We start from the raw sequence: 24,624 nt of genomic DNA on the forward strand, positions 1-24,624 counted from the left end.
CTCCCTAGAGGCTAAGGATAAACTTTTGCCCTCCATTTTTCCCATTTGCCTTTTATAGCCCCACCAGGAGGACAACTTATGTAAAACACATTATTTGCTTTTACTCCATCAGATTTTCTCCAACAATCATGCAAATCAGTACACAGTATCTCTATAGCCATGTGATTAAGTCCGATCCGTCTGATATTTCATATTCCATCCTAATTGGCTAATATTGGCTTCCAAAGTTTGCAGGATTGCTCAATTTTTGATCAAAATGCCTCAAATCATCAACGCAGCTTGCGATTACCGTAAAATTTGCCACACATATTCCCACTACGTCAAGGAACAAATGCTACCCTTTTCACATTGGCCTGTTATAGTGCCACCAGCAGGTAGACTTTAGCAAAACACATTTTTGGAACGCAATGCCTCAAATCATGCAGCGTCCGACTGCCATGAAAAGGTCTAAGATTGGCGAAAAACACAAGCCACCCTTTTTACATTGACCTATTATAGCACCACCAGGACGCCTGGCCTGGTGGAGACCTGTGCTCGGAAGAGCACTGCTTCTAGTTTTAAAAGTGTGTTTGTTTTATCCATCTTTTGGTCCAACTCGCAGCAACTGGAAAGACTACACTTCTTGAGCATTTAAATAGGGATTGGGGAAACAAACAGGGGGGACCAAAACAAAGCGATGCTGCTTCTTCTGCCTGTTGCCAGTTTAGGCCACGCCTAGACCGGATCGCACAGCCCGTTTAAAACCAATACCAGGCTTTCCTCCGAGGTGGAAAGACTGGTGACACGAGGTTAAGCTGATCTACAAGCTCACAACGTGCCACGATGTAATGTGTTGTGATCTGCTATTGTCAAAGGATTTTCATACATTTAAAACATTACACATTCTGCATTAATGACTACTTTTACTTTTGGTACTAGTATATTTTGATACCAATACTTCTGTACTTTTACTCAAGTGCATTTTGAATGCTAGAATTGTACTTGTACTACTGCTTACATAATTAAGTAAGAATGTTGTACTTTTTCCATCACTGGCGCTTGCACTCTTAGCATACACTATACCGGTATGTGCTCTTCAGCCTGCAAATCACAATCCCAAGCTCTCTCTCTCTCTCTCTCTCTCTCTCTCGCACACGCACGCACGCACGCACGCACGCACGCACGCACGCACGCACGCACACACGCACACACACACAGACACACAGACACACACACACACACACACACACACACACACACACACACACACACACACACACACACACACACACACACACACAGCACAACACTAGTGTGAACGCTCAAATCCATCTGTCTCAATATGTGGTGGTAAATTAAAAGTGGCAGACGGTAGGAACGGGTGCTGACACATACATGGTTTATCAGAGATGACATGACATACATGATGCAAATTTACAACACTGTAACCTGACAGACAAACAGCAGATGGAGCACCCACACATACACAGACCCATTAGACGGCTGGCCTCTATCAGGGTTACTGTCGCTGTGCCCTCCTCTGCCCATGCACTTTGACTGTGTTCATATGTTTTTGGACACTCACTGTAGGACTTCTTGTGTTGTTGTTCCCTGTTTGGTTTGGTTGTTATAGTCGTGTTCACTGGTTGTTTGCTTGTATTGTTTTCTCGGTCTATAGTTCCCACAGCTCTGTCCTGCTATGCTCTGTTTTATGGGGTCAATTGTTGCGATCATTTCAAGTGTATTCGGAATAGAATAGAATAGAATAGAATAGAATAGAATAGAATAGAATAGAATAGTCCCCGCCCCTTGGGGTGTTTTTTGTCACATTATATATATATATATTAAACCTGGGCTGCGTTAACGCGAGACTCTTATCGGTGGTAAAAAATAATATCGTTAATCGCGGATCAAAGTTGGGTCTGGGAGCTGCATGCGCAATGACATCATCACACACAGGACACGCTGCCTTGTTTTGTTAGATGCAGCCAACATGTTGTCTTGGCAGAGGCGTTCTAAATTCTGGCTGTATATTTCAGAACAATGTGCCTGCCTGTTAATGTCATACTGTCATTGGCTGCACCTGTGTGCTGTGCTAGTTTTGATAATGAGACGTCAGCTTTCCTATATTCAGTTGTTATTACTCAAGCTCACTGCATGCATGGACAGACATGTCTGACCGTTCTGTCTCTGAGCTAGAGTGCCCTAAAAAGGGTTTTCAAGCCGCCTCCTACCACGTTCTGACTGTCGTGATCATTGCCGTCACAAAACAAGCAAGCAAAAGTGCTCCGTGTTGTTAAATACTCCCCTATAAATCACTTGTGCAAGAAAAGTGTGGAAATCCGTTGATAGAAGTGCAGCAGCAGCTCCGACCACAAGGAAGCACAAAGTAGCCTACACTGTAAAAACATTGTGCCTTCTTGTTCTGATCACCGCAAAAACGAGACTGAGTACACTGTCAAAAAAATCTTACGGTTTTCTTTCTTATTTTTTTATTTTTTTGAAAATAAATAAATAGCCTACAAATAAAATAAACATGTAGCTGTTAATATTATGGGCTCATTGGGCTGTTTGCAGACAAATACATTTACTGCACACAGCATTTAGCTTGTCAGAGTAGTCTTTTTGGAGCGCCTCAGTGCGGCTGCAGAGTTCATGTGCAACTTCTTCCAGAGAGATTGATTGATTGATTGATTGATTGACTGACAGTACAGTTCACTGGTACAAGATCAAATAAAAGGAGATCCTAGTAAGCTTTTCGCCTTATTTACACAGGAAACCTTTATGTATCTCATATAACATTGAATGGCAGACGGATAGAACTCCATCATCATTTGCAAAAGGGTCCCACCCCCATCCTTGTAGGGGGGCCCGCAATTTTCAGGGACGCCACTGATCATTGGCCACTAATTTTGAAGGCCTTCGGCAGACTTAAAATGAGCCATTTTAATCATGATTAATCGCGATTAACTCCAGGATTGAGTGCGATTAATCGCGATTAAAAAAAATTAATCGTTGCCCACCTCTAATATATATATATATATATATATATATATATACACACACACACACACACACACACACACACACACACACACACACACACACACACACACACACACACAGTATATGTATATATATACTGTGCACATAGGTGAAATTCGTCCTCTGCATTTATACATCCTATAACAATATGGAGCAGTGAGCGGCCATTGGATTCTACTTTGCTCGGGGAGCAATTAGGGGTTAAGAAGAGTGGTGGACATTTTTGACAAAATTCTATTCTATTTCTGCCACGGTTATACAAGTGATTGGTCAATAATATTACAAGATAAACAGAGCTACAGCCTTAAAGGACCTATATAGGTCTGTAACCGAGAGTGCACAAATGGTCTGTGATTGATGATTATTTTGGGGGCCCCAGTTCTTGGGGGGGTCCCCAGTTCAAATATGATTATTTTTGGGGGGTCCCCAGTTCCCAGTTCAAATTATTGATTATTTGGGGAGTCCCCAGTTCTAATATGATTATCTTGGGGGGTCCCCAGTTCTAATTATGTTGGGGGGTTTTCATCTGACAAGGTTGAGAACCACTAGGTCAGAGGTTCTGAAAATGTTTAATACCACTATAGCCCATATTATTATTATAGCGATTTTTGGCGAACCCATATAGTGAGCCATGTGCATGGACTTGTGTGTTTTGGCAGAGCTGTCACTGTGTGTGTGTGTGTGTGTGTGTGTGTGTGTGTGTGTGTGTGTGTGTGTGTGTGTGTGTGTGTGTGTAGTGTATTAAGTGGCTGTCCTCTTCGAGTTGGTTGCAAGTCACGCGATGACCTCACTTTTTTACCGTTTCTAGATACAAAATATAATTATTTTGTTATCAGTGCACGACACCAACAGCACCTTGCTGACCCCCACCCGGTCACTTAGATCAGCCAACACAGGGATGCTGACAGAACCCTGTTATCTGCTTATTGTAAGTCGCTTTGGATTAAAAGCGTCTGCTAAATGCCTAAACTGTAAACTGTAAACTGATTGATTGATTGATTGATTGATTGATTGAATACTTAATTGTCGTTCCTATAGGAAAAGTACGGTACAGGACAGTACAGTTCAGATACAAGGTCTACTAATAGGATTTAAACCCAAGAAAGAAATGGCTTTTTTGCATTGGGGTCCACTTTGGTTCGTGACCCATTGTTTGAGAACAGCTGCACAAGATGACTGACGTCACAGACGGCCACATGAAGTCTACAATCCACATGCATGGGAGTCACACTGTTATCAAACCCTGTCTTTGTTGTCTGAAGACCTGCACTCAGACGTACGGGTGTCAGGACCTTGAAAATGGACAGAAATAGCTGCTCCACCAGACATATTGTGACGTTGGTGGAGAAGATGACTCGTTGCATTTGTTCAGCTGCTATCGTGGAGGCAGCAGATCAGGCCACAAACACTCCACAGCCTGTCAAGTGTCAGCTGAAGAAGTACTAAAGATATTCTGGGTCCTTTTCGGATTTTGTTTTATGAATTTGGGATTCAAAACTAATCATCTCAGCTGGAAGACAAAATGATCAAACGTTTAAATTGTTTTTCAGGCCATGGAGCCCCTTAACTGAGAGAGGGATGAGAGAGGGATGAAGCACAACATTTTGTATACATTTGTTGAAGATTACACTTTTTCATAAATTTCATGTACATGTAGTTTCATTGACTTGTTTGACAGCACTTTCATCAGTGTTGTGTAAATGTATGTTTTTCAGATATTTAACCACTTAAACCCTCAATACTTTGTACACTTGACCTTTGGCTCTGTATGCTAACATTCCAGTTAGGCACTCCCCTTTAACTCTTGATACTTAAAGGAGGATTTCACCACTTTTCAACGTGTCTTCATATAATACGTCCTCACTAATGTTCTGGGTCTCATTGGAGAGCTGTGGGCAGGTAAATCCATCCACCAGTCATCGTTTGACAGATTTTTTAAAAACAATATTTCTCTCTCTCTCTCTCTCTCTCTCTCTCTCTCTCTCTCTCTCTATATATATATATATATATATATATATATATATATATATATATATATATATATATATATATATATATTATCACAAGAACAATGGCTTCCACTTTAACATTGCAACTTTTCAGGAATACAAAGCCTGCAGTTTCTATTAGCTTGGATTCCCCATTGATGATGTGACTGGTGGATGGATTTGACCCGCCCACAGGTATACTCTTTGGCTTGCAGAGTACACCTTCATGATGTCACTGTCTAATCACATGACCCCACAATCAATCTTCCAGTTCTAGGCAACACAGAAGGGAGGGACTTTTTTCGTATTTCCACACAACAACTCTAAGGTATATTAATGACATAGTCCAATGTTGAAAATGAGTGGTACTCCCCTTTAAGTATTAAGAATCTAAAGTAAAAGAACAAGTATCTAGCTTTAAGTGCAAAGAAAGATTCAGCTAGATCAACTACTGTCAGAATTGCTTTCAAGTAATTGGTTTATTGGTTCAGCTACTTTTTTCACTTTGGCAGGGTAGGGTAGCTTGAGAAGATTTGCACTGCTACATTTTCAGTGACACATCAACAGGGAGCACAACATGAGTTTTGTTTGCAGTTCGTCCATGCCATCTCCCTCCTTTTGTATTCTGAGTTTTGGTCCATCACACCAAAGAAAGAATTCTCCATCTCATCCATTCGTTTTTACACCGTAATGTATTTCACCCAATCACTCAATGTCATGATGCACTAATTCCCAAATAATGGTTCATCAAAAACGTAAGAGCCTGTGCCATTATCAGGTACTCAAATACAAACCAAAAACCTTCCATTCATACAAAAATAGAAACACTTCAGAACCATGTCATCCTGCCCCACTACTCTTAGTCTTCTCACAAAGAGGCTTCCGTCAGAACACATTGTAATGCATACCTCCTATTTTCTAAAGCCTGTGCAGTGTGCACTAAAAAGGTCTGGCACAGACATTATCCTCTCAAACATCAAAATGCATGAAGCAGTCATGGTCCTATAGTAGCCTACCTATAGCACATAGGCCTACTGTGCAATGGACATAGCCTACTTTTGTACTATATGGCACAAAACACTGGACAGCTGGCAACTTGCTGATGTAACGAGTTTAGGTTAACGGTTATGGAAAGCATAACAAAGTTTAATCCTGTACAACCAACCATCCAAAATAGATTTTCGGAATATGGAATGTGTACCAGTTGGAATGTATTACAGGGCCACAAGACAACTCCACAGGGGCCGAATTTGGCCCACAGGCCTCCAGTTGAATATCACTGCCCTAGGGCCTATGGGTTCATGTGGTTAATGTACAAAAAAAGTAAAAAAGGCAAAAAGGGTTCAAGCCAAAACAAACTGCTGAAACCTTTGACAGTTACTTAGCTGAAAAATACAAATTTTGAACGGATTTGAGATGACGTATGTTTTTTTTTATCGCCAATTCAAGTAACATTAATTATCTTCTCTGTATGTGACGTGCATTTTATAACTCTTCTCTTCGCAGTGCTTGCCGATCCGAGGCCACGGGTTCGTCTTAGACAAGTACAAGTGCCACTGCAAGAGAGGCTTCTACCACCCCGACAGAGTGGCTGTCAACGGCTTCACACGTAAGTCCTGACAAGTCAATCACCTGTTTCGCACCTGCCGCCTGCCTTGAAATTGAAATGGTTTTTCTCTGGTATGATATTCTAAATATGGTATCACGTTGTGTGGGATCCCTCATACTGTATGTCACACAGGGATAATGTAATTTATCCTTGGTGACTATATTCTGGTGTGCATGAGCCCAGGTGCTCTTTTCTGTTATCTATTATATTCATTAACTTTTTGCAGGCTGCAACATTGGTATTCATCTACAAAGCTATTCTTGGTGGTCTCCCTTCCTACATTTCTTCCAAATTTGAATTGGTGAGCTTGTGGAACAGCCTAAACCATGGGGCTTCAATGTTTTCAGGTCAAGGACCCCTTAGCTGAGAGAGAGAGAGAGAGAGAGAGAGAGATGAAGCAGGGACCCCACTACATGTTTTTGTATGAATTGAGAAAAAAGGGACCCCAATTTAAACAATCCAGAAAGCTTTCTTGTGGTCTTTATCCTTTTAGTTGACCTTGTATCAGTGAACTGCACTGTCCTGTACCCCTTCCTATGCAAACTCCTAATAATAATAACTCCCAATCAATCAATCAATTGTATAGAACTGTGTTGCAGATTTTTATCGATTTCATAGATAGATTCATAGACTTGTTTTTTCACACATTTAACCACTTGAATCATCGATACTTTGTCAACTTGACCGATCACTCTGTATTTGGTCTGTTATTTTTTTTTTTTACCTCTACACAAAGATTTGCTGAAAATAGCCGATCTATAAGCTCTCAACGCCTCACGCTGCGAGGCGTCGAGAGCTTGTAGATCTGCTATTTTGTGGCTCCTCAGATATACTGTAGGGATACGAGGGTTCAAGTTGTTAGTTTAAAGGAATGATCCTATAACACAAAGATTTGGCGGCACCCCTGCAGTAACTCTGAGGACCGCTTAGGGGTCCCAGACCCTCTGTTGAAGACCCCTGGCCTACTTTAAACCTCAGATCAAATGCTTCATGTTCATCTGAGAGGGGTAAAATATATATTGTACAAAATACAAATTTAAAAATTTTAAATGCAATGGCAATTAGCAGATTTACAGAGTTACTATCCCAAGTCAAGTGAACTTCGGATATTCCAAATTGGAAATATCAACTTGTTGACTACGCTTTTGCTATCCTGACTATTTAGTAGTAGTACACTACAGTAATTTGTCTGTGACAGGTGGGAACCTCCTTATGTCCAAAACTGTTACTTTTCAGGATTCAAACGTGCTGTGTTTCGAGCTTGTGCCTCTGCTGCTTTTGATGCTTGTGTGTGACGCTGTAGCATGATCACGTGGGGCTTAAATTTATGAAAAAAATAATATGGAGATAGGTTTCTGTCCCGCCAGCAACAATATCAACTGTCTTTTAGTTTCGTTTTTCTATTTGTTGCGAGGTGCCTAAGGAATTACAAGAAACGTTGTTTTCATATGAAATTCCATTGATCTGGTCTTGGAATGCCAGCATAAAATCCCAATGGTCTTGTTACTGTCCTCAGCATGGCAATTATGCCAAAATATGTCGATATTTAGAACCAATAACAAACTTAATCTTGCTCATGTAGCTAGCAGTGGCGTTACCAGGAATGAGATTTTAGTAGACGAAATGCCAGCCGAAATGCCAGTAAAAGTACTCATTAGGCTCACAATGTGTGAGCTTGTAGATCGGCTATTTTCAAATGGACAAAATGTATAGGGCTGAAGAGATTAATGTAGGCCTATGTTTTATAGCCTAATAATATTCTAAATAAGTAACTAGTACAGTATTTTCCGGACTATAAGGCGCACTGTCAATGAATGGTCTATTTTTGAACTTTTTTCATATATAAGGCGCACCGGACTATAAGGCGCACATAATAGACGCTACCATTGTGTTATGCATCCAACAGATGGAGCTGTGCTAAAGGGAATGTTAATGTCAATGAATGATCCATATATAAGGCGCACTGGACTATAAGGCGCACTGTCGTTTTTTGAGAAAATTAAAGGCTTTTAAGTGCGCCTTATAGTCCGGAAAATACTGTAACTAAAGTTGGCCAATAGTGGAGTACACAGGAGAGGAGACACAGACCATTTAGGTGAGCGGTTGTCAACTGCGTGCACATTTGATTCTTTGTAAAGCCAGGTGATGGCCCAAAGTAAACCCTGTCACCCAATGAAAACAATAGCAAAAATTTGCATCTCTATAAGCGAATTGAGTAAGCCTTGGCTATCAGCTGCCTACCAGAGAGGAGGAGAAAGAACTGGCTGAGCGACATTCTTTCGGAAGCCAGTCAGGTCTTTACACAATGTCTTTTCATTCAATTTCTATTTTCTAATTAAGGCTAGATCAGATCTCAGTTGGTAGGCGGTAGCCTGGTCCGCCTAACGCTGTCTACGCGCCTGGTAGCTAGGTTAAAGGGCAAGACCACTTTGGTAGAGGTTTGGGTTGTGTAGTTACCAGCTTGCCATGATGCATGTAACAACAATGGTGGGCAAGACATCAAAAATACTTTCTCCTTTTACACAATGCTGTACCCCCTCCCAATGTATATATGTTCCCCATTTTCAACTGTTTTTATTTTATTTGTGACACTTGCTTTGGCAATGTAATTATGTAAACGTATGTTTTCTCATGCCAATAAAGCTCCTTTGAATTGAATTGAATTGAATTGATAATTCAAAATATGCTCCTCGTTTACTTACATTTTAGCTCCTGGAGGCTCTGAAGGAGCTCTTTTAGCCTGTAAACAAACTCAATAGAGTTTTTTTAATATAAAAATGTCAACCTCTTATGGATTTTAAAATGTATTTGGGAGAAAACACGGACTGGATCCGCGGATCTGGATCCAAATATCTTCAAAAATAAAATCAATAGGAAGTTGTTGCATGCATGATTTTGTTCCAAATTGGGTTGTGCAAACATTGACCTGCTGGTGGCGCTATAACAGGCCAATATGAAAATTGTTCCATGACTTGTGGGAATGTGCGTGCCAAGTTCCACGTAAAGCGCAAGCTGCGTTCATGATTTGAGGCATGTTGTTCAAAACAAGCAATCCTGCCAACTTTGGAAGCCAATCAGGATGGAATATGAAATATTTGACTGATCTGTCTTGATCACATGAACATCGAGACACTGTGTACTGATTTGTGTGATTTTTGGATAAAATCTGAAGGAGTAATATCCAAAGAATTGTTTTACATAAGTCGGCCTCCTGGTGGCACTATAAAAGGCAGATGTGAAATATGCAGGGCAAAGGTTTTTCCTTGTCCTCTACGGAGTGCACATACATACAAAGTTTTACACTGATCAGTGGAGTTATAGGTAAAAACATGAATCGGCCTGTTATAGAGCCACCATGAGGCTGATTTGAAAAATTCGAAGTGGAATTTCTTCCTCTGCCTATTGGGAATGTGCATACACAATTTCACCAAAATTGCATGCAGTGTTCATGATTTGAGGCATTTTGTTCAAAAACGGACCAATCCTGCAAACTTTGGAAGCCAATCTTAGCCAATCTGGATGGAAAATGGAAAATGGGACAGATCCATGTCGATCACATGACTGTAGAGATACTGTCTACCGATTTGCGTGATCTTTGGATCTGTAGGAGTACTGGGGGGGGGGGGGGGGGGGGGGGGTGCTTTTCTAGAATCATCCTCAATGTCTTAATGGGTTAAGAAGCCGCTCACAAGTCGACATCCTTGACAACCTTGCGAGGAGGAAGACATTCCTAAAATTATGTTTCACCATATTTTTGGCAAATAATGTGTGAGACGTTAAGTTAAGCTCTCTGACAGCCAGCCAGCGGCAGGAACAGAGGAACCAAAGGGGAACAGATATTAGGCGGTATGAGTCATAGCTACAGCACGGAGATAAGTTGCTCCATTCAACAGGATCAATGATGTGCAGAATCACAGCTGTGGGAAAATAAAATAGGGCAGTTTATTTTTTCAAGGCAAAAGAAATCCCTGCAAATCTCTGAAAGAATGAAGGCTCTATAATATGAAAGTTGTAAGTGTGCCGTACTTTATCTAGCCAACCATAATGGTGGTGTAAAGTAACTAAGTGCATTTACTCAAGTACTGTTGAGTAAGTCAATTTTTGAGGGTTTTTTCGCCTTTTTTTTCTTTACTGGGGTGTTTCCAATTTTCAATACTTTTACTTCTACTGCACTACATCTCTGAGGTAAATATTGTATTTTTTACTCCAACTACCATTATCCACCATTATTATTACTACATAAGCACTTCAGCTGTACTGTAGAGGCTATATATATATTTTGGTCATCACAATTGTCACATTGTGAGTAGATCTTTTAATAATATATTTTGAACTTGTGAAATGGGACATTGTGCACAACGAGTACTATTATTTTTGGTACTTTTGAGTATATTTTGATGCCGATGCTTTTGTACTTTTACTCAAGTACATTTTGAATACAGGACTTTTTCTTGTAAGGGTGCCCTCACACCAAAATACCTATGAGAGTGGAATCCGCGTTCCGCCAATGCATTTCAATGATAAGGGAGCGTTTTTTGCAGAAATCCTCTGCTGGCATGAAACCGCTTCACTCTCATTGAAATGCATTGGCGGAACGCGGATGCCTCCACCAGCTTCATCTTACACCTTAATTTGTTCCTGTTAACTTCAGTTAATCAGGGAAAGGGTTCCTGAACTTCAGGTTCATTTAAATTAATTTAAAGTGCATAAAACTTGATCCGTAAAGGTCTCTTTAATACACCAGGATTTCAGGAATAAACTATCCCCAAAAAAGCGTATTATTTATATAATTGGTGCCTCAGTCATCATGCATTGAAGGCTGATGTTTACATTTGCGATGAAAAATGTAATAAACGCTGCTTTATGGCCACATAATATTCACATTCTGTGTGCGAATGATTCATGACACAAACAACAGTTTGAATTCATGTGAATTAATCGGATAAAACAAGCGCTGCTTTGTAGTGAAGTGTACATTGTTGTGCAGAAACACATATCCACCCCAAGTTGGAGGTGGAAGAAGTGCCTTGCTTAAGGGCACCTTGACGGCAGTTGTTGGGGAGAACATTATTGATTCATTTTCTCTATAATCAGTTTTGCCTCCAGTCATCCGAAGGATTCAAGCTTTGTGACCTTCTGGTCACATTCTCGCTGTAGTGCTATACAAACACCCTCGCCCTTGTAGAGATAAGAGACTGCAACGCATGTTTTTTTTCCTCTGTGGAATCTATCTACATACTACATCATCCATGTATGATATGCCAGAGACTGAACCCGGGAGCAGGAATGTTGTTCGTGCTCAAACATATAGTTATATAGGGATATATAGTATATCATCACTGTCGGGCAGAAACCTCTTATATCTGTGTTCTAACTTTGTGTGCCCTTCTTGATCATACTACAGCGTCACTCACAAATATTGATATCATGTTTATTATTATATAATGTATTATTTTATAATGTTGGCAGTTCAAAGACCTCACTTTCCTGAGCTTTTTTCCTCCCAAATTGTTAATAAAGTAGCCTATTAAATCAATCATAAAAGGCTGGAGATGATTTCTCCAGATATTAATTCAAAGAAAGCGGATCATTGCAACTCTCCAAAGCATTCTTCACAGACAGTGTGTAGACAGTTTGAGTTCATACCTGGGGTCTTTGTCTTCTGTCTTTCTTCGCTATTACTCACCACTGTATTCATTGATTGTGTATTCCAATATAAAGGATGAAACTGCGCTCGCTTTCCATAGATAATTATCCAAAAGATGATGCAATATTGTTTTGGTAGGCTACAGCATTGCAGGGCTGGCGCAAGTTGGATATTGCAGACACATTTTCATACTCTTCTCGGCCCTCAAAGAACTTTAAAGCCAAAGATGGAAAACATTTATTCTCTTTCTCTATTCTTGTTGCGCCGACGATGGCTGGTTTGTGCTGCGTGCGTCACTTCGTTTTGACTTGAGATATCCAAACAAACCACTTCAATATGATGAGCGTCATGTAACATTTTGTCAACAATCTCCGCACCTTTGGAGTATTATAAAAGTTCAATTTGACACTTGTTTCATGTCCATCGATCTGTTCAACAAAAATAGCAGATCTACAAAAATAGCAGATCAAAAATAAGTTGTGAGCTTGTAGATCAGCTACCGTATTTTCTGCAAATCTCCCCACTGCAGTTCAACGTAAATGCTGCAGAGTCTTGCAATGCATAGCATGCCTGATTAGCCGTAGGAATGTGTTGCATGTAGATTAATTTTAGCAGATCTCCAAGACTACAATGCATTGCTTCCACGCCACCTTGTAGGCTTGTAGATTCAGTAGGAATGGGTGTGCACTTTGACATGCAAGACCAAAAACAGCAGCTGTGACTGGTATTGTTTATTTCTGCGGTTTGATCAACTGGTCTGTGATGATTCCCGCCCCTGCCCGCTCCCGCTGTCTTTTCATTCCCATCACGTCCCGATCACGGCATTTGACTCCCATCCCACGGGAATCCCACGGGAATCACGTGGCCCGCGGGAATTTCCATCAAATGTCCTCTAATATTTTGTGGTGGTTCGTTCAGACACCGCCCGCCAGGTAGGCCCTGCACGTCGGAGAAGAGCACCCTGGACGGGAGAGCAAGGCCAAGCAGAGCAGCTCACAGTGTGGGCCAAGTCATTGAAGGGCATTACCTGCCTGCTTACCTGCTTCATCAGTCAGAAGTGTTTACACCTGTGCTACTCACCAAACACAGGGTGCACAAATAGAAGCCTCGCTCTCCCCCTCAGTCTGTGCTGGGACTCCGACGAGCAAACATATGGGCAATCAGGCGGTAAGAACCACCATATTTATCCCTTCTCTGAAAGCGCATTATAGTAATATGCATTCTACTCACCACTTTTAGGCATACATGGGGAGCTGACTAACACTGATGAGTGCGTACCTAACCTCTGGAGATAGAGTACTCAGGTGACCTGTGGAGAAAGCACTTGGAAAAGGAGAGGGCAACCTTACCAACCTGTAACCAGGAAGCCAACTTGAATTCCCATTTTGTTGAGTATGATACTCTTCTTAAAACGACCCCGTATCCAACAATTCACTGGCCTAGCACCCCTTATTCCCCAATCTTTATTTTGTTTCGAAGATAGTGAATCGGTTGGATTTATTGAGACTTTGCGGCCCCTTACCTTACCTGTCACCTGTAGAGAAAAATGCCTCACCTAAAACCTGTGGGAGAGAAATACCTTACCTGTCACCTGTAGGGAAGACAACCTTACCTTGAACTTACCTGCGCCCTGTGAAGGAAGAAAACCTTACCTTGAACTTACCTGCGCCCTGTGAAGAAAAACCCTATCTAAACCATACCTACCTCGAACCTGGCCTAAAGGGAAGAGGAAACACAGCAGCCCCCAACCGGGGAACTGTTAGACTTAAGTTGATTATCCCTGATTTGTTGAAATTCATACTTACGTTGCATTTTACCTGCCTTGTTTAAACCTGCAAAGTGTTAATAAATGCCCAGAGTTGGCAACACTGTCTTGCTCTCTTGTGTCTGGTTTGGTTCAGTCTCCACAATATGTTAGTGTTTTTGATGTTCCAGTGAGATTGGGACCGGAGTGCTTGTTTTGTAGTTCACCTTATGGGCAGTCCCCGGAAGGAGGCAGCACTTGCTCCACCTCGCGCCCAAAAATTAACGCTCGGCCTGGTCTCAATCTCACAGAATCTCAAAAACACTGTGACATATATATACACACACAGCGTTGTGAGCTTGTAGATCTGCTATTTTCACTAGTTTGGGTCCCTGGCAAACGTCTAATTTATCTCTGGGGTCTCGACCTGAAAAGTATGCTGTACACATACTGTAGCAGTACATAGCAGTCTTGAAAGGTAAAAACCCTAGAAGGTGTCCTGTCCTAAATGAGATATATACACATGCCCATAATACACTATGCACACACACCTCTTCATAAGGTCTGATAGGGATTAGTTTATCTGCTGGGTTCGGGCTGACATTGACACAGAGTAAAGGTCTTTGCACACTGCTGTGTTTTTCGTTGCGAAATCACAGCGCGGATCATTGCCGTCTCTTCAGGAAGTAGCTTGCCTCAGCAACAGTGTTTACGCTGGTGTTGGAGTCTTGCTTGTAAAGGTCTTTGCACACTGCTGCGTTTTTCGGGCCGAATATCGGAGTGAATTTCGGAGTGCGTGAATAAAAAAATCAATCACGTTTGCACACTGCTGCCCGTTTCGTATTTATTTTCGGATCAGGGTTTATTTTTCCTGATTTTCGCAGCTGTCGCACTGAGTCCCTTGCTCTCTCTCTTTCCTCTCTCTCTCCTTGGCCTAGGGCTTTCGGATTTCCAAAACACAACGAAAACACGCAGTGCAGTGTGCAACCACCTTTACTCCCCAATGCCTGGTCGCAGAGGAACGTGAGACCCCTCTAAAGATGCGTATCGGCGAGGTGAAGGCTGTCGCGGTGTTGCAGCCCCGCTCCGGTGGTCCGCAGCGACCCCGGGCGAAAAACGGCCAAAAAAAGCAATACCACTACTGACCAGTAGTTGAGCAACTTCCATAGTATAGCTTTAAGTTGGATGAAATAATTGCTGTGTGTTGTTGGTTCTATATGGGCTGTGTCAATAATTTTGACAAATAATAGCTTGCAGCAATGTCTAAAAAAAATACATTTGAATAGCCAAAAGTATAAAATGTTATGGTTAAAAAAAGAACGAAAAATAACTAAGTTAGTTCATTTTGGGGAACCATGAACTTTAGTTCAAAATGTAGAATTATGAACTATGAAATTAACTAGTTCGTTTTAGAAGTTTTGAACTTGAACTAGTTCATTTTGAAAGTGAACTTTCCCAACACTGCCTTTAGGAGGGTCTAAATTGACCCATACAGGTCTGTAACTCTGACAGAGTTAAGGGGAAACCTTGAAATTTGAAAGTTTGAGAAACACTGAGTTAAGTCACTTTGCACTGTCCGGCGTATACTGATCTTAGAAATTGAGAATCACAATTTCTATTTTTTTCACCCACGTTGTCCATGTCATCGACCCAGGGACGGACCGGAAGGGCAAAGCCGCAGACAGCGGTCCCAACGCGGACGAGGGCTCCTCCAACGACTGCCTCCCCTGCCAGGAGGGCTGCGCGTACTGTAAGGACGACACGCCCTGCGTGGTGAGGGGGGACAACGCCCTGCGCCTGGTGGTGTTGTCCTCCCACTGCCTCTGCATGCTGGTCCTCTTCATCAGCATGGTGGTCATCTACCACTTCCGCAGGAACAAGGTACGTGGAAAAAAGTAAAAGTATCAGTGCTGTAATGTAGAAAATACTCACAAGTAAAAGTCCGGTAGTCAACGTTTACTTAACACATGGGATGCCTAAGACGTCCACAGGCGTCTTAACCTCCTCCCCTTGGAGTGCCGCGGGTGGGAGTGAAGGAAATAACTCAATTTCCCATGATGCCTCGGGAAAGCCACTTCCGGCTACTTCCGTTCGGCCATTCACTTATATTCATTCTGGCTGCAGAAAAATGTGTATAGCTTGTTTTCCCATATCGCGCGTTTGGTCAAAACGATCTGTTTAGGGTTATGGACCATAACTTACACAGACACACAGATCATCGCGGTCGTGAAAGAAAACACTTGACAAGCGCCCCGTGCACAGAGCCATCGAATCAGGTAAATACAATAAGAAAAAGCCTTTGCAGTTAATCTACATTAGTTATGGCAAAACTATGTCACTGTTAAAAGTACAAAAGTATTGGGCATCAAAGTATATTTAAATTACCCAATGTAAAATTATTCATTATGTTGTGAGCTATGTTCGGATAGCCAAAGTTTAAATAGGGCTGAAGTGGTTAATGTATGTTTTGTAATAACTCCAAATCTCCATATATTGGGATAAAAGGGACAAGGACGGAATTAATTTGCAAATGTGACTTGTGTCGTGGCAACCACACTGGTTATCATGAGACTGACACAATATGTTCATATATGGGTATTCCCAGATATGGGCTTTATATTGATGACATCAGGGATCTCCATACATGGGCATAAAAGGGACAAGGACAGAATTAATTTGCAAGTGTGGTTGCCGTGACACAAGTCACACTTGCAAATGAATTCTGCCATTTATGGAGCGTGACATGAGGCCTGACTGACTGACTGACTCACTGACATGAGGTGAGGGTTTTGATACTAACTGCTCCCTACGGTCACAATTAAAAGTAAAAAGTTATCATTTTGCCTCTGAGATGTAGTGGAGTAGGCTAGACGCAAAAATACTGAACATTTGAAGTACAGTACTCCAGTAAAGTAAAAGTAGCAAAAATGTACTTATACTATATGTTACTTTACACCTTTTATCAATTATATTGTGCAGCTCGCTTTTATCGTCATCTCGATTTTTCTCCAAATAACTTGTTGTAAAATAAGATAAAAGATCTTAGAACTTCTGTTTCAAAAACCATGTTTTATCTGACACACATTTGATGTTCTCGGCACCATATGGACATCAAAGCCCTCTGAATAAATTAGCAGGTGATCGCATACTGTGTGTGTGTGTGTGTGTGTGTGTGTGTGTGTGTGTGTGTGTGTGTGTGTGTGTGTGTGTCTGTGTGTGTGTGTGTGTTTGTGTGTGTGTGTGTGTGTGTGTGTGTGTGTGTGTGTGTGTGTGTGTGTGTGTGTGTGTGTGTGTGTGTGTGTGTGTGTGTGTGTGTGTGTGTGTGTGTGTGGGGTGAAATAAAGTGCTGGAACACTTTCAAACAGCTCAGCCACTACAGTTCACTTCACTTCCACTTCAGCACCTTGGACAGCGACCAACCGTCTGTGTGTGACCGTGTTACACCAAGCTGTCTTTATGTGAACCAATACATCGTTGTTGCCGGGTGAAAACCTTGTATGTCCAAAACCGCTTGTTTTGTGTTTAACATTTTAAAAATGATTTAAGCTAGTGAAAATAGTCGATCTACACGCACACAACGCCTCGCGGTGCTCGGTGCCGCGCTACTGTATGAGCTTCTATATCTGCTATTTTTGAATAACCAAAGTAAACCATTTTTTAAAAGTGGTTACGTGACACAGATGCGTTCCCAGTCTTAATGGGTTAATCCAGGGGTCTTCAACGTTTTCAGTCCAAGGACCCCTTAGTTGAGAGAGAGATGAAGCAGGGACCCCCATGACCTTTTCATAGATTCCATATAGTTTGACAGCACGATCATCAGTGTATTTTCGATTCATGTCAGTTTGTGTTTTCAGATATTTAACCACTTGAACCGTCAATACTTGACCTTTCATTCTGTACTTAGTCTGCTCTTTTTCCTCTCTACACCAAACCTCTTTGCCGAAAATAGACGATACATTGTGAAGATCTGCTATTTTTGGCTAAAGTTCTCCAAATATTTGGCTAAAGTTCTCTGGACGCAAATCGTTAAAATAGAGATTTGGAGGACCACCTGTAGTAACTCTGAGGACCCCTAGGGGTCCCAGGCCCCCTGTTGAAGACCCCTAGGGTAATCCATTGACATACCGTAGTAAAAAAAGGAAGGAATGGTTTTCTGCTGAGGAAAACGGCAATGAAAGCTGAGGAAACAGCGATGAAAGCGACCATTTACAGGCAGAATAATAATGTGATATGATCATCATCCGTTATCAGATTACTCAGGGTGTCTTGCCATCATTTTGATGAAAGTTAATATAAAAGAGTGTTTAAATAATCCCTTTTAATCTTATGACAGAAAATATGCTGGCTTAGATAAAAACTTTCTGCACACTAGAGTTGTGGAATTACTGATTATAAATCAAATACATCAACGGTTATGTTTAATCGACAGATGGTGGCTTTGGTGAGGTGCAGAGTGGCTTCGGCTTTTATTGTTATATTATCATAGACATGTCATCTATTTCTGTAATGAGATTACTGGCAGTTTGAGTGTATTTTTAAATGGATGCACAGCTGTCTTGTGCTCAGTGAAAGCTGCCCTCCAGCATCCTGTCAATTAGAGCGAGATGTGTTGTTATATATCTTATTATGCAAGACGTGCATAGAAATAGTCTGAAAGGGTGAACCCTCCATTAAAATGGCCTTGAGGCGACAGGCTCTGTTTGTAGCTCATACTCTTGCAACTGGTCACAAAGAAAAGCTTGACTGCCTTTTATAGTAGTCTGTAATAATAATTAGTTTTATTAAAACTGTGAAAGCATCTGTGTCCTTTTAGCTACATATGGCATATATACTGTAGCAACATACGTTTTTCAGAAAATGCTTGTGACTTGGTAACAGTGGTTTAGAACAGTGGATCTCAAAAATAGCAGAACTACAAGCTCACAGAGTGTTATTTATGCTGCACAGCTTGTACTATTTTTTACATTTTGAAAGATCTTGGACGTATTTCGTTAATATATATATATATATATATATTTTTTTTTACACAAAACTTTTTCAGACGGGGTCCGCGGCCAAATGCTTATCAGTTTGCGGGTCTTTGGTACAAAAAACGTTTGAGAACCATATAATGTTACATGTAAAAACAAGGTCAAGTCTTGCCACGGACACGTTTTTCCGTGCATGGACACATTGATGATCCCTGAACAGAACTGTTTATTAGAAAAGTAACTTACCAAGTCTGTAATACTGAATGCATAGACAGAAGAACATGAATCATTGCAGCATCTTTCTGTGTTGGTTCCAGGGTATCAGAGCGTCAGGCCTCGTCCTCCTGGAAGCCATTTTATGTGGAGCGTTGCTTCTCTACTTCCCGGTAAGCCTGGAACACTTACTTGTTGTTTTGTGTGTGTGTGTGTGTGTGTGTGTGTGTGTGTGTGTGTGTGTGTGTGTGTGTGTGTGTGTGTGTGTGTGTGTGTGTGTGTGTGTGTGTGTGTGTGTGTGTGTGTGTGTGTGTGTGTGTGTGTGCCTGGGTGTTTGTAGCCTAGAAACTGCTAGATTGGATTTCCTTGACCCCGAAGTTGTGGGGCACCAATCATAAAATTGGGGCGGGTTTATCATCAGAGGCATTTTTCTTAATCCGCCCCTTGGAAAATGCAAATTCCACACAGAGATTCCAGACTAATATCTACGCAGTGATATTAATCTGGGCATGCCAGGCTAATATGCTCGTGGGCTTGTGTTTATATTCTTCAATGCCAAATTATTGAATTGTTGACCTCCTCCTTGTCCAAAGTCAGTTTAACACACATGGCTTTTCCTCACCCATAGTAAAAAAAAAAAAAAACATATCTTTAGATCATCAGGCAAACAATATAACTACTAAAATCCTGGATTGTCTTTTTGTGACAGTCATTTGGTGTGGTAAAGTGGAGGTGGGGTGGGCTGCGTTGGATTAGGCTGACAGAGACAAATGTCCCTGGGCTTGTTGGAGACCTCCTGCTGACTCAGGGGTGTTGCACCAAATTCTGGGCCCAGGGTACAAGGATTCACTGGATTATTTTGTGCTTTAACTATTGAAAATTGCAGATATACAAGCTCACAGTGTGGCACCGGTACACAGTGTGGCACCGGCACAGAGTGCCGCGCTGCGATCTTGTAGATCTGCTATTTTTTAAAACCGTGAAAAAGTCTTTCAAATCCTTCTAAGGTTTTTTGAAAAACCTATGTTTCTATGTCAGTGGTGCTCAAACCTTTTCATGTGAAGGACCCCTCAGAAGCAGAAGCAGAAGGGAACCCCTCAGAAGCATAATGCTTCCAGGGACCCCTCAGAAGCAAAGCATTTGAGTTACAAATGTTTGCTTAAAAATACATATATTCAAAGATTTGCACACATTTCCACGACTTTTCAAAAATAGCAGATATACAAGCTTGCATTGTGAGCTTGTATATCTGCTATTTTTCAATAGCTAAAGTATAAAATATCAAGGCCCCTCCACCTTGGGCCCTAGTAACTCAGTCCCACTCATATAATTGTCCAAGTTTTTGCCGGGCCAAACAATGAATCCCCCTATTCGCTCATACTAGGACAAGATGTATGTGTATCCAAGAATATAGTACTGTATGGTGCTATTTGTATATTTTTGGAGCCGTGGGCGGAGCCCATGGTCTCCCTCTGAGTGGCAATGTGTGTCCTGTCTCACCAGTGAGAACTGTCCCGTTGAGTTCGAACAGTACCTTTTATGACCACACATGTTAAGGGAGGGGCGCTGTTTTCAGGCCAGGCACACACGCACACACACACACAGGGGGGAACACATAGAATCAAAAACATAGATCTGGAAGTGCTCAATTTCACGGCTCCACTTCGAACCAAGGTTTGATTTTTGGAGCCGTGGGCGGAGCCCATGGTCTCCCTCTGAGTGGCAATGTGTGTCCTGTCTCACCAGTGAGAACTGTCCCGTTGAGTTCGAACAGTACCTTTTATGACCACACATGTTAAGGGAGGGGCGCTGTTTTCAGGCCAGGCACACACACACACGCACACACACACACAGGGGGGAACACATAGAATCAAAAACATAGATCTGGAAGTGCTCAATTTCACGGCTCCACTTCGAACCAAGGTTTGATTTTTTTGTACTGTATGTGTATGTGTATGTGTATGTGTATGTGTATGTGTATGTGTATGTGTATGTGTACTGTATGTGTATGTGTATGTGTATGTGTATGTGTATGTACGTGTGTGCGTGCGTGCGTGCGTACGTGCGTGTAGCAGAGTGGCTCACAGCCTCAGCCTGCTAAACGTCTAATATCTCCTTCAGTCTATAGGGAAATCCCTTTAGTCTAGCGGTTATGATGTTGGCTTTCCACACGAATCCTTGGCGTTACATAAATGTACCGGTACTGTATGTATATGTAAGTAAGACCTGAGAGCTGTTTCACCCATACAGTATAAATCAATGAGAAAAGAAACACACACACACACACACACACACACACACACACACACACACACACACACACACACACACACACACACACACACACACACACACACACACACACACACACACACACACACACACCACCACCACCACTACCCTTCCAGATCCCCACACACACACACACACCCACCACCACCACCACCACCACCACCACCACCCTTCCAGATCCCCATGTGAGCAGCAGCAGTGGTGCTCCTCGGCTCAGAGTGAGACGCATCACTTCCCAATCTAAATATAGACTCAGAAATATTCCTCCACTCCCTCTGCTGCTGCTACAGCCGCTCGCCACTTCTATTTTAGATAATTCCATTGTTATTAAAGAACGTGTGTGTGTGTGTGTGTGTGTGTGTGTGTGTGTGTGTGTGTGTGTGTGTGTGTGTGTGTGTGTGTGTGTGTGTGTGTGTGTGTGTGTGTGCGTACGTGTGTCTATTCTGCTTTCTGGCGCAGTAATGCAATTCGTCCCCACCCCTCTTTTTTCCCCCTTTAGCTGCGGCACATGTCACACACACTAACTTCAGCCAATCGTTTGCTCTAAATGAGAGGGGTGTGTTTGTGTGTGTGTGTGTGTGTGTGTGTGTGTGTGTGTGTGGGTGGTCTGTGCCCAGGGAGCCGGTGTGTGAAGGGAAAAACAAAATTACAGCGGCTGCAAAAGGCTATTTCAATCCGACCGTGAATGTGAAGATGGGGAGAGAAATAGAATGGGTCGGGGGGAGGGGGGGGTGATGTGTGGCGGATGGGACACACACACACGCGCACACACACACACACACACACACACACACACACACACACACACACACACACACACACACACACACACACACACACACACACACACACACACACACATTCTGCAAATCAGTGCTCAGTCAGAGTACTCAAATGTTTTACTCAAGTGAAAGTATCAATACTGCAGTGCAGAAATACTCTTACAAGAAAAAGTCTGGAATTCAAAATATTGGAAAATATCACATCTATAGCGATGCAACGAGTTTTGAACTTGTAGATCGGCTATTTTCAAATAGCATAGGTATAAAATAGGGCTAAAGTGGTTAATGTACTCAAATTGTAAATTGAATGTATGTTTTGTAATCTTATAATTTATATCTGGAAACTAAAGTAACTAGTAACTAAAGTTTTCTAATAATTGTAGCAAAGTAAAAGTACAATATTTGGATCTGAGATGTTAGTGGAGTAGAAGTACAGGTACATCTAAGAAATCCCATGAATTAGAAAAAACTAGCCCTTACCCGTTCAAAGATATGAGCTCCAAAATGATGTGCAGTGTGTGGGTTATGGGATGTGCACTGTGCATACAGTATATGAGGGATGGAAAGTAACTTTAACTGGTGCTTGCATGATAATATGTAGGAGCATCAATGTAAGAAATACCCGTTTTGTTTAATGGCTACCCCCCTCCTCCCCCCCCCCCCCCCCCCAGCCCGCCCGCCCACCCGCCTGCGCACACACCCGCCTGCCTGCACACACACACACACACACACACACACACACACACATACACAGAGAGAGCTGGTTAAACATGTTGCCTCATGCTAGATGCAGAATAGATTAGCCTCAAGCTAGATGCAGAATAGATAGTAGATACACCATAAAAATGCTAATATACAGCATACGATTTGTGAAAGTGACAAACGGGCTTCACAGTTATGTTAGGTGTGTTCATATGCTAATTGTGATGCGATTTCAGATCAATTGCTCCAGCCACTGAGGAGAAACGCTGTGACAGACAGACAGACAGACAGACAGACAGACAGACAGACAGACAGACATTCGCAAAATTATAGATGTTTAAGAAGTGGTGAAAATAGCCGATCTACAAACTTACAACGTGGCGCGAAGCAACCACGTTGTAGCAACAGCTTGTAGATCTGCTGTTTTCACTATAGTTTGGGACCCGGGCAAACTCATTTCTCTTTTGGGAACCACTGACTGAGTACAGATACTGTATCACTTTCCTCTTCTGGCTGTGAGACACATCTGGGATCAGCCTCCCTGCCCACAAACTCATCAGTGCCAGGTAGCGCTGGCATGCTGCAGGTTGCCCCCAGAGAGATGGCCAGGCTCTCTCTCTCTCTCTCTCTCTCTCTCTCTCTCTCTCTCTCTCTCTCTCTCTCTCTCTGTGTCTTGTTTTTCCCTCCATGCAGTGGTGTAAAGTAACTAAGCACATTTACTCTGGTGCTGTATTTTACAGTACATGTGTGAGGTATTTTTTCTACTTACTGTAGTATTTCCGATTGTCTGCTCCACTACATCTCAGAGGCAATTGTTATACTTTATCTCCAATACAATTATATTAACATTTTAGCTAGTTATTTAAATTATTATTACAAAACATTACCCATTTCAGCCCTATATACATTTTGGCCATTTGAAAATAGCCAATCTACTGTACAAGCTCACAATGCGATGTTGGGACCCCGAGAAGCAAGGATTTTAGTTAAAAATGTCAGCTTTAAAATAATAGACATTCAAAGATTTGCACAAATTGCCGATTTTTGAATAGCCAAAGTATAAAATAACTCTTAGTTCAAATCTAAAATGACATGGATGCTTTCCAGGTTCGAATGGGTTAAAGCCGCTAAACTCATGAACAGACACACACATTCATGCCCAGAAGTCAACTATGTGTTATTGCATGTTATTACAAACAGTGACATTTATAGTTCGGGCATTTATGGTTTGATATTCGCTAGGGTTTTTAGGTTGTTTTTAATTTGGCGTGTTAATTTGTGCGTGTTTGATATTCGCTAGGGTTTTTAGGTTGTTTTTAATTTGGCGTGTTAATTTGTGCGTGTTAACGTGCTGCGTGCTAAAATGTATATATGCGCTGATATGTGTTGAAGCTATATCATTTATTGGTCCATTTATTTTTTGTTACGCTGCAGAACCACATTGGAAACAAGTGTTTCATTACGCTTTAATTTGTTATTCTGGGTTTAAGTTATATTGTTGCGACCGAAGATCGCAGTATACCATGAGAAATGTCGCAGCTTGTCTCCGTCTGTCTGTCTGTCTGTGTCAGTCAGTCCGTCCGTCAGTACACATTTTTACAGTCTATTGGCTCCCTTGTCACTGTAACATCACTCTGACATCATGCGCTGATG

General features: G+C 41.8%; 1 protein-coding gene across 1 annotated transcript in view; it reads left to right on the top strand.

Annotated features, from left to right (window-relative positions):
• Nucleotides 1-24,624, top strand: part of gpr158a (G protein-coupled receptor 158a) — a gene marked incomplete at both ends in the record, with an annotated part of 134,254 nt that overhangs the window by 54,526 nt on the left and 55,104 nt on the right. The window contains 3 exons of the mRNA XM_080752296.1: nt 6,519-6,621; nt 15,667-15,893; nt 19,300-19,368. Coding sequence (XP_080608422.1) covers nt 6,519-6,621; nt 15,667-15,893; nt 19,300-19,368 — 399 coding nt within the window. The remainder of the gene's footprint in view (nt 1-6,518; nt 6,622-15,666; nt 15,894-19,299; nt 19,369-24,624) is intronic.

Source organism: Nannobrachium achirus (genome assembly GCF_963921795.1).
Source record: "Nannobrachium achirus genome assembly, chromosome: 21".
Lineage (NCBI taxonomy): Eukaryota > Metazoa > Chordata > Actinopteri > Myctophiformes > Myctophidae > Nannobrachium > Nannobrachium achirus.